This window comes from Aotus nancymaae, unplaced genomic scaffold (genome assembly GCF_030222135.1).
Source record: "Aotus nancymaae isolate 86718 unplaced genomic scaffold, 86718_ANA_hifiasm-v0.15.2.pri h1tg000029l, whole genome shotgun sequence".
Classification (NCBI taxonomy): domain Eukaryota; kingdom Metazoa; phylum Chordata; class Mammalia; order Primates; family Aotidae; genus Aotus; species Aotus nancymaae.
Window position 1 is genome coordinate 92,479,402 of NW_026988442.1, and position 12,083 is coordinate 92,491,484.

Below are 12,083 nucleotides of genomic sequence, written 5' to 3' on the forward strand. Positions count from 1 at the left end.
ACTTCGCTATTGTTAATAGATGAACACATACTCTTACGGGAAAATGTATAACAAACACTAACAAAATACTTGACTTGAAAGTATAAAAGCTAAACATGTTATACAAGTCCTCCATAACATTAGGATATTACAGGAAAGTAATTCATAGAAATACAAAATATACTTATTAAAATAAATACCTGTTTTTTTGGTGATGAAGATTTTGCTTTTCTGGTTTCCTGCAAGGATAATGCTGGTCGACTGGCCTTATGAAGGACAGCCAAATCTTGCATGATTGAGTTCAAAGCTTGCTGATCATCTAGGTAATTTTGAAATAACACATATATAGAGTTATAATTGTGACATAGATATCAACATGTATAGACATCAAACAAAATTTATAATAAAATTTAATGCAGAGAATATATTAATTTAACGCCAAAACACATCTAGAGTATTTTTAATGCCTACACTTTTGGTAAAATAAAATTGCACTAGACTCAAGCTCTAACATCAGTCTACACATGAGACACTTACAGACAAGATGAAGTCATTCTGATTCTTCCAATGATTTAAATTCCTAGAATAAAGTCAAAACTGCCCTGTTATAACAAATTCTTTTCTATGACTCGCAAACAAAACATCAAGACATCTAAAATCTTTAAAAAAGCAAGTAGGGAAAAAACAAACAACTTTGCATAAATATGATTATTTAGCTTTTATATTCAAAGTACAGACTTCATTTTTGAAGGTTTTTTTTCTTTCATCAATACTTAAGAGTCAGAAACAAAGAAAAGCTTCACCTGTGGATACAAGCCTACTGTATTTGAAAATGCTCTCAAACTTCTTCACCATAAGGTTTGACAAGACTAAAAACAGACTATTTAAAGATCTTGGCCAGTAAGAACATAAGAAAATTCCATTCTTTAGAAAAAGTACCAAGTCTATAAAACTGAGAGAAAGGATCATGAACATGAACTTTTAGACTCTTCCAAATATACAAAGATTTCCTTCTGAGACTCAAAGCATGTGCCTTCCAGTAATGCCAATTATAAGCTCTCTAGAAGACTTCAGGGACAATTTACTTATTTTCACTAGTAAATCAAAACTACTAATGATAATCACAAACAGTAATAAAGGAATCAAGAGACTTTATAGTTTACACTTTAAAATGTAACCATTTTGGTGAGCATTAACTTATGTTCTTGGAGTAATAAAAATTAAAATATGCCCTATCCTGTAAGGGAAATCACTAAAAATATTCTGACAATTCAATAGCCCTAATAGTCTCTGACATAAATAGCTGCCTTTTCTAATTTACTAATTTTTAATAACATTTAATATATTATATTTTGTAGTGAAGTTATTTGCATATTACAATTTAAAAGTAATTGTTATAATGGTTTTATTACTGATTTTATTAATTTATTAATATTTCCAGGTTAAAAGAAAATTTTATAATCCCTCAGTAAGTATTTTTTATAAAATAATTTCATAATGGTAGCTTACCAAATAGGTAACCAAGCCAATTAGGTACAGTATAATCACAATAGATGTACCATCAATAAACTCAGAAGGATCTCAACTAGAATAAAAGCATTTGATGTGACCTTCTTTAAAAAGGTAAATCCTTGGCCAGGCATGGTGGCTCATGCCTGTAATCCCAGCACTTTGGGAGGCCGAGGCCAGCGGATCACAAGGTCAGGAATTTGAGACCAGCCTGGCCAATATGGTGAAACACTGTCTCTACCAAAAATACAAAAATTAGCCGGGCATGGTGGTGAGTGCCTGTAGTCCCAGCTACTTGGGAGAATGAGGCAAGAGAATCGCTTGAACCCAGGAGGCAGAGGTTGCAGTGAACTGAGATTGTGCTACTGCACTGCAGTCTGGGTGACAAAGCGAGACTCCGTCTCAAAAAATAAAACAAAATAAAAATAAAAATAAAAATAAATAATAAATAAATAAGGTAAATCCTTAATTCTATACTAGGGATAGAACTCTAATTCTTTTTTATTTTTCTGTAGAGATGGGGTCTCACTATGACGTTGCCCAGACCGGTCCTGAACTCCTGGGCTCAAGCGATCCTCCCACCTTGGCCTCACAAAGTCGGAACTCTAATTTTTAAAAATATCTATGTTGTTCTAAGTATTTTATTAGAGAAAACCTAAACATCTGAATTTAAACAATTTTATGTGGTTAATATTACAATGCCAAATTAAATGCCCTGGGGGAGGGCCTTTGGCTAAAATAGATTATCACATTTATAAATACTCTCATTTTTGTTGTGGTTGTTGAGACAGAGTCTTGTTGCCCAGGCTGGAGTACAATGATGTGATCTTTGCTCACTGCAACCTCTGCCTCCTAGGTTCAAGCAGTTCTCCTGTCTCAGCCTCCCAAGCAGCTAAGATTACAGACATATGCCACCAAGCCCAGATAATTTTTATATTTTCAGTAGAGGTGGTGTTTCATGATGTCAGCCAGGTTAGTCTCAAACTCCTGACCTTAAGTGATCCACCCGCCTGGGCCTTCCAAAGTGCTGGGATTTCAGATGTGACCCACCATGCCCAGCCAACATTTATATATACTTATTTCTCTATTAAGAAAAATGAGAACAGAAAAATAAATAAGTATGGTTTTCTGTCACATGTAAAAAAAGGGTAGGACCTGTTGAACAGAAGTTCCCATATTAGGAAGGTGATATACAAAACAAAGGGCAATTTAATTTGAAGAATTACTACTGGGTACTTATTTAAATAATTAAGTAATTATTATTTTATTCATTTTAAAATTTATTTTATATAATTTATATAAAAATATACTTATATATAATATATACATATTTATATAACTTATATAAAATTTATATAAATTTATGCATTTGAATTAAGTAATTTAATTATTAAATAAGTACCCAGTAAGAAAGTTTGAAGAGGCTGACAATTGTAAGCTAATAAATCCCAAAAGACCAAGCACATGATGAACATATTCAAAAACAATAATAAGCACTGTTCTAACACTTCTTAGACTATTTCATTCTATTAAGGAGCTCAGTGGTGGCCACAGGATACCAGGCAGATTAGACAGGTTATAAATCTCATGAAGATCACAAAATGATCTAGTAGGCATTGAGGATGCCCAAAGGATCCTAGACTCCGCCCAATGGGTACACAGAAAAAGCAGTGGGTTTCCGACACATGTTGGAAGGACATTCAATTGTGCACAAAACCAAAAAATATTTGAAAATAATGTTTTCAAAAATCTTTTATCAGAAATTTTGAATTAAATACCTTATATGCTTATTCTTGATACTTGAAAAAGAATTACAGAAGAACATCCTCAATCAAAACTTCAAACATCTGTCATGGTGTTCTATGACTACCTTTGTATACGTTTTTAAGCAATGATTGTTGCCTACTATAGAGCGGTATTAATTGAGGCTGATAGAAATAAATTTGATCAATACATAGAGTACAAGTAACAAAGCAGTCAAACGAAAAGTTGAAAGGAGTTCAGTAAAAGTACATACAATTTGGAGCTGAAAGTAAGGCTGACTAGAGTGGAGAATTTGGGCTACAAGAGGGCACTGCTACTCATGACTACAGAAAAGGAAGTGGAAGAGAAATTTTTCAAGAAGGTGAAGTCTGAGCTTACATACTTGCTACAATGACACACAGTGAAAGTGTCCTAGCCCCTCCTTTAATCACATGGGCAAATATAAGTTCTTCATGGGGGGTGTGTGTGTGTGTGTGTGAGTGTGTGTATTTGTTAAGCAAGAAGTAGAAAATGTGTGATAAAGGCAAACTCCGGCAAGTAAATGTCAGAGTTAAATACCAGGGTTAGTCTAAGTTTCAAAATTTAACATCCAACTACTCAATCCCATTTTTCTTAATTTAGGATAGGATAGGTCATTCATGACTCCATTTCCTTCTAGTGTCTTCCTGTCTAGTCCCTGCCTCATGATGGAAAGCTTAACACAAAGAAGAAAAGGAAAAACAAAAAGGAGATAAACAGGAAAACAAAATTATATGTAAACTGAATATACACAACCCATTCCCATACTTTAGTCTCTAACATTATACCACAATATATGACCAAGAGTTGTAAAACATATCCTCCCTGAGCACTAGTGATTTGCTGCTCTATTAATCATAAAATAAAATTTCATCATTTCTCTCTTGCCATCAGACTTAAAGCAAATCATAACACATCTTAACAGCTTATTTTGAATGTCCCTACTGTGTTATGCATAAAATGATTATTCTAAAACTATAGCAACACAAAAAGTGCTTTAATTAAAAGTCTATTAAGTAACCACAAAACATTTCATAAATGTGCTATTGCATAACATTTTTTTATAAAAAGGTTTACAGTAACACATAATAGAGAAAGTTTTTTCACTTTCGTTCTATTCTTTAATTGTAGCTGAAAAATGCTTTTAGTTTGAACTCACCCATCATGGCAAACAGCTCAACAATTTGAAAATTAGGAAAATGGTTCTCCCATCAGCATTCTTTGTTACCTTAGAAGATAAAACAGATGAACATATTAATAATAAAAGAAACAGAAAATGAGCCATGAAAAGAAAAAAATCAGTATAAATAATACTAATGAGAAATATATAATATGAATATTCTACATATTTTGCTGGGGGAGGTGTTTTATATTGGAGGTTGATCATGTTGGCACCCTTGCCTAACACATACCAAAATTCCAGATTCCGAGAAGAAAAGCAGGTATTCTGCATAAACCATAGTGTTTGTACAAACCATTATCAGTTATCATTTAGGGAGGCTGGAACCCTCCTGAAATTCAAGTTCTCAGGTGTCAACCAAAGGCTGACCTCCTAAGCAGGCCTTCTAAAAATGAGCAATCAGACCTGCTACGTTAACTCTTTTTCTATATAAGCAGCAATAGGAAACTAATACATTGGTTTAAAAAAATATGCATAAAGCAATAATTATAACTGTGTTGCTAGGTATACAATATATAATTATATAATTCATATAATATTAACAGCACACAGGAAAGGGAAAAAAATAAGAGTTACATAAAAGAAAGGTGTGTATGGCCAGGCATGGTGGCTCCCACCGTAATCTAAGCACTTTGGGAGGCCGAGGCAGACAGACTGCTTGAGCCCAGGAGTTCAAGACCAGCCTGGCAAACACAGAGAAACCCCATTTATACAAAAAATACAAAAAGTAGCTGGGCGCAGTAGTGCATGCCTGTAGTCCCAGCTACTTGGGAGGCTGAGGCAGGAGGATCACTTGGGTCTGGGAGGTTGAGGTTGCAGTGACCTGTGATAATGCCACTGCACTCCAGCCTGGGTGACATAGCAAGACTCTGTCTTTAAAATAAAAAAAAGATGAAAAATATGAGTGCCAACATGATACTACGAATGAAAAATTCCACAAACTTGACCTCATGGGATATGTCACAGTTAAAAGGCAGATGCACAACTCAACAGTTTATTCAGCATCCCCCAGGAGGAAAAAAACCCCCCCAGCCCCTTCCACTGCAATATGCCTTTTCCATGCATGCCCAGATTCCCCCCACGCAAGAGGCCTGCAAGGGTAATAAAATAGAAACTTTGTTTTCAGATACAAAATTATTTAAAATATCATTGGTTAGTGCAGTGGCACACACTTATAATACTAGCAATTTGGGGGACCGAGGCAGGAGGATCACGTGAGCCCAGGAGTTTGAGACCAACCTGGGCAATATAGGAGACTCCCATTCCTACCAAAAAAAAAAAAAAAAAAAAAAAAAAAAAAAAATTAAAAAAAATTGCCAGGTGTGGTAGTGCATGCCTGTAGTCCCAGCTACTTGGAAGGCTAAAGCTGGAGGACTGCTTGAGCCAGGGAGGTCAGGGCTGTTGTGAGCTATTACTGTACCACTGCACTCCAGCCTGTACGACAGGGCAAGACCCTGTCTCAAAAACAATTAATAAATTGTATAAAATTACCTTTAGCTATACAAGTAAAGTGTGTGTTAAACATAAAAGAATTTCATGTTTAGACTTGAGTTCCATTCCCAAAAAACCTCACTATGTATATGCAAATATTACAAAATATGAAAAAAATCCAAAAAACTTCTGGTCCCAAACATTTTGGATAAGGAATACTAACCCTGAATATGTTGCCTACAACAAACATGCTCTTATTTATTTATTTTTTAAGACAGGGTCTTGCTCTCTTTCCCAGGCAGAGGGGCACTGGCATGATCACAGCTCACTGCAGCCTTGATCTGCCAGGCTCAAGCAATCCTCCCACCTCAGCATCACCAAGTAGACAGGACTACAGGTGCACACTATCACACCTGGCTGATTTTTTAAAAGGATTTTGTACAGAGTCCTATGTTACCCAGGCTGGTCTCAAACTCCTGGGCGAAGGTGACCTTCCCAGTTTGGCCTTCCTAAGTCCTGGGACTATGAACCACAATGCCTGGTGCACACTTTAAATTCAAAGACAAAACAAGATAGAAAAAGATATACTATACAAACAATAGTCAAAATAGGCCTGCTGTGGCTATACCACTATCAGGCAAAACAGATGATGACACAAAAATTGTTGTGACAAAGGGCATTTTATACTGAAAAATAGCCAATGCATCAGTTAAGATATAGCAGTTATAAACCTAAATGCACCTAACAACAGAGTCTCAAAATACACAAAGCAAAAAAGGATAAAATTCAAGGAAGAAACACACAATTCAAAAATAAAAGTTGGAGATTTCAATGCCCTGCATTCAATAATGGATAAAACAAGTAGAGAGAAAATCAATGAGAAAATACAAGACTTATACAACACTATAAAACTACTAGGCTTAACAGACACCTACAGAACAATCAACCTCAAAATAGCAGAATACACATTGTTCTCAAATACATATAGAACATTTTCCAAGATAGGCCAAATATTAAGTAATAAAACAAATCTCAGTAACTATATAGACTGAAATCATACAAAGTGTGTTCCCTGACAACAATGCAATGAAATTAGAAATTGGCAACATAAGGAAATCTGGAAAATTCACAAATATGTGAAAATTTAAAAACATACTCAAAAATAATCAGTGGGTCTATAGAAGGCATAAGATAAATTAGAAAATTCTTTGAGATAAACAAAAATGAAAACACAACAAACTAAAACTTATTAGAGGCAGCTAAAGATAAAATTTATAACTATAAATATTTATACTGACAAACAAGAAAGATGTCAAATCAATAACCCAACCTTTGACCTTAAAATTCTAGAAGATGATGAACAATTTAAATATAAAACAAGGTAAAGGAATACAGAGTAGAAAATAAAAATACCAATGAAATTTTTTAAAAAATCAACAAAACAAAAATTGGCCCTTTGAAAAGATCAAAACTAACAAACTTTTTGCTAGACTAACCAAAAAAAGAAAAAAAGAGGGAAAACACAAATAACTAAATTAAAGAATTAAAAAGGGAGCATTACACCAACCTTTCAGAAATAAAAAGGATAAGGGAATTCTATGAACAACTGTACATCAACAAATTAGATGACTTAGACAACACAGACAAATTCCTGAAAAGAAACAAACTACCAACACTGACTCAAGAATAAATTAAGAATCTGAACAGACCTATAAAAAGTAAATAGACTGAATTAGAAATGAAAAATTTCTCACAAACAGAAGCCCTAGACCAGACGGCTTCAAACATTTACAGAATTTACAAAAACTGTTTAAAAAAAAAATTAGAAGGAACATTTCCCAATTCATTGTGAAGCCAGTATTACTCCAATACCAAAACCAGACAAAGCCATCACATGGTAAGAAAACTAAAGATCAATATCAATGCAAAAATCCACGATAAAACAATAGCAAACGTAACCTAGACATTAAAAAACAAATTATATACCATGCACATTTGGGATATATCCAAAAAAACAAGGTCGATTCAGCATATAAAATCCAATTAATGTAATAAACCACATTAACAGAACAAAGAACAAAAACCAGCTGCACGCAGTGGCTCATACTTATAATCCCTGAACTTTGGGAGGCTGAAGCAGGTGGATCACCTGAGGTCAGGAGTTTGAGACCAGCCTGGCCAACACGGTGAAACCCTCCTGCCTCTACTAAAAATACAAAAATTAACCAGGCATGGTGGCAGGCATCTGTAATCCCGGCTACTTGGGAAGTTGAGGCAGGAGAATCCCTTGAACCTGGAAGGCAGAGGCTGGCAGTGAGCCAAGATCACACTAGACTACACTCCAGTCTGGGTGACAAAGCAAGACTCCATCTCAAGGAAAAACAAAAAACAAATGATCATCTCAAAACACACAGAAAATGCATGTACCAAAATTCAACACCCTTTTACACTCAAAAGATAACAAACAGAAATATACATACTCAAGTTTATTATGGTAAAAAAACTTCATGGTGAAAAACAAGATACATTCTCACTAAGGCTAGGAACAATACAGGGATGTCCACTCTTGCCACTTCTATTTAATATTGTACTGGAGGCTCTAGTCAGAAGACGAGGAAAGAAAATGAAATAAAAGGAATACAGATAGGATAAGAAGTAAAACGATACCCATTTGCAAGTGACATAATCTTACAGAAACTCCTAAGAAATTAACAAAAACAGTATTAGAACTAATAAACACATTTAGCACACTTGCAGGACACAAAATCAACATTCAAAAATCAATTGTATTTCTATACATTAGCAATAAACATTCTGGAAATAAAATTAAGAAATCAATTTCATTTACAATAGCATCAAAAAGAATAAAGTACTTAGGAGGGTATTTAACAGCAACAAAAAAATGCAACTTGTTCCCTAAAAACTACAAAACACTGCTGAAAGAAAGTAGACCTAAATAGACAGAAAGATATCCCATATTCATGAATGAAAAAACAGTATTTTTAAGACAGCAATACTCCCAAAGTTATCTACAGAGTCAATGAAATCTCTATCAAAATTCCAACGGCCTCTTTTATCAGAAATGAAAAGCTCATCCTTAAATTCATATGAAACTGCAATAGGCCCTGAATAGCCACAACAATACTGAAAAAGAAAATTAAAGATGCTCAATATCATCTGTCTTCAGGGAAATGCCAATAAAAATCAAATGACATACCACCTCACATCTAGTAGGATGGCTATAATCAAACAGACAACAGGTGGTGATGAAGATGTGAAGAAATATGAGCAACTGTTTCCATTCCTATTGTATATACCTAAGAGAACTGAAAGCATATAACCACATAAAACCCTGTACATTCAATGCAGCACTATTTATAACAGCCCAAAAGCAGAAACCCAAATGTCCACCAACTGATGAAGAGATAAGCATGTCACATATCCATATAATGAAATATTATTGGCCGTGTGTAGTGGCTCACATCTGTAATCCCAGCATTTCAGGAGGCCAAGGCGGGCGGATCACTTGAGGTCAGGGTTTTGAGACCAGCCTGGCCAACATGGTGAAACTTCATCTCTACTAAAACTACAAAAATTAGCTGGGTTTGGTGGCAGGAGCCTGTAATCCCAGCTATTCAGGAGGTTGAGGCAGGAGAATTGCTTGAACGTGGGAGGCAGAGGTTGCAGTGAGCTGAGATTGTGCCACTGCACTCCAGCCTGGGCAAGAGAGCGAGACTCCATCTCAAAGAAAAAAAAAAGAATGACAACAAATAAACATTATTCAGTCATTATAAAGAATAAAGTATTTTGTCCATGCTCTAACATGGACAAACCTTGAAAACATTATGGTAGGTGAAATAAGCCAGATTTTTTAAAAGCCCCAGATTCCACTTACACAAAATGTCTAGAAGAGCAAATCTACAGAGACTAAAAAGTAGATTAGTGATTTCCTAAGGCCAGGGTGTAAGAAATGGGGAATTACTGTTAATGGGTATGAGGTATCTTTTGGGGGATGAAGAAATGTTCTGGAATTAGGCAGTGGCAATGGTTGCACAATTTTGTGAAAAAATGAAAGATTACTGACTTGTAGCATTTAAAGAGGTGAATTTCATGGTATGCAAATTATATCTGGAAGGAATATAGATATATTTATATCTATATAAATATAGGAAGGAAACAGAAAATAGAAGTTCAAGGTTCTATGATTACCTAGAGATCATTTGCTCACCTAAGCAATAGGCTCAGGTCCAGTCAATAGCTGCCTACAGAAATTCAGGCTCAGTATATTATCAGATATGCTGATTTTTCAAAAAGCCCTAACCCAAATTTTAATGTGAGATCTCTCCAATTTCAAAAATTTGCAACTAATTCAAATTTTTACAAAAACAACCATGTTCTCCTTGCATGCTGCCATTTTGTAACTACTGACAACTTTAATTTCTTTTTAGTTATAATATTATTTTCAAATGTCAAGTAACATTAAGGAATTATCAAAGAGAAAATGTACAGCTGGGAGTGGTGGCTCACACCTGTAATCCCAGCACTTTGGGAGGCCAAGGTGGGTGGATCATGAGGTCAGGAGTTCAAGACCATCCTGGCCAACGTGTCTCTACTAAAAATACAAAAATTAACTGGGCATAGTGGCATGTGCCTGTAATCCCAGCTACTCAGGAGGCTGAGGCAGGAGAATTGCTTGAACGTGGGAGGCAGAGGTTGCAGTGAGCTGAGATTGTGCCATTGCACTCCAGCCTGGGCTAGAGAGTGAGACTCCATCTCAAAAAAAAAAAAAAGAAAAAATGTAAAATGTATTAATACAGAATATAACATAAAACATGAAAGTGTTCCTTTATTTTCTGAGACAGGGTCTCACTTTTTGTTGCCCAGGTTAGAGTGCAGTGGCACAATCACCGCCCACAGCAGCCTCAACTTCCCTGACTCAAGTGATCCTCTTGCCTCAATCTCCCAAGTAGCTGGGACTACAGGTATGCACCATGCCTGGCTAGTTTTTTGTTTGTTTGTTTTTTGATATGGAGTCTCACTGGCCTCAAACTCCTGGGCTGGCCTCAAACTCCTGGGCCCAAGCAATCCTCCTGCCTCAGCCTCTCAAAGTGTTGGGATTACAGGCATGAGCCACCCAGCCTAGCTTCAAGAAAGTGCTCCTTTCATCATGCCATTTCCCAGGGCAACCACTATATTACCTCAGTTTTTAGGATCTATTTGTTTAATTTGTTTAGATCCTAAACAAATAAGGAGATAATCACAAAAAGAGCCTAAAACATCTCACTGAACCAGAAATAAAGTGCATAAAGAATATGGGGACATGTCAAAAGGCCACAGGAACAGCATGAAGGGGATTCCACTAACCAAATACGGGACAATTTGAGCATCAAAATAAAAATAATGTTGGATTACATGCCCACTGAATTAAAAAATGAAACCATGAAGTTGGGCACAATAGCTGTAATCTCAGCTACTCAGGAGACTGAGGCAGGAGGATCACTTCAGCCCAGGAATTTGTATCCCAGCAGGGCAACATGACAAGATCCCATCTCTAAAAAAAGGAAGGGGAGGGAGGGAGGAAGGAAGGGAGGAAGGGAGGGAGGAAGGAAGGGAGAGAGGGAGGGAGGAAGGGAGGGAGGGAGACAGACCGACCATGAGTCCATAAGAACAAAGATAAACAAATAGATCAATAATGGGAGGAAGAGAAAACTTTTTCTTTTGGTAGAATGTCAACTAATAAATATAATAAAATAGAAAGACCACCACTTGGCAATCATCAATAGAAATAATTCAGTAATAGTAATAATTAAACCAAGAAAAATCAATGAATGCTAAAGCTAGTGAATGAAAAGTGTGATGAGGAATGAGTTAGTTTCAACATACCATCTCCAAAAAATAATTATTCCTACTCACTTTTCAAAAAGAAAAAGAGAGTACTTTTTTAGTGTAGAAACCCAGCAGACAAAAAAAAAAAAAGCGTAGTCAAGTGATCCACATTAATATCATCAATAATAGGCAAATTAAAATCATGTACCTAACTGGCCTGACTTCAATTTTAAAAAATTAAAAACATTGTGCCACCTGATAAAATACACTGAGAAGAATACCGCATCACCTCTGTGATATTGCTGCCAAAAACTGACAATCTGAATAGATTTATAGGGAAGCATTAGACAAATCCCAATTGATGAACAGTCTAAGT

The 12,083-nt window shown here is 35.6% G+C and overlaps 1 protein-coding gene across 1 annotated transcript in view; it reads right to left on the reverse strand.

Moving 5' to 3' along the window:
• The window catches only part of MAP3K2 (mitogen-activated protein kinase kinase kinase 2), a 78,089-nt gene that overhangs the window by 40,510 nt on the left and 25,496 nt on the right, over positions 1-12,083 (reverse strand). Inside the window, exons 2-3 of the mRNA XM_012462329.2 lie at positions 4,430-4,498; positions 180-298 (exon numbers count right to left, since the gene is read on the reverse strand). Of these exons, the coding sequence (XP_012317752.1) occupies positions 180-298; positions 4,430-4,436 (126 nt within the window). The 5' untranslated portion in view covers positions 4,437-4,498. The remainder of the gene's footprint in view (positions 1-179; positions 299-4,429; positions 4,499-12,083) is intronic.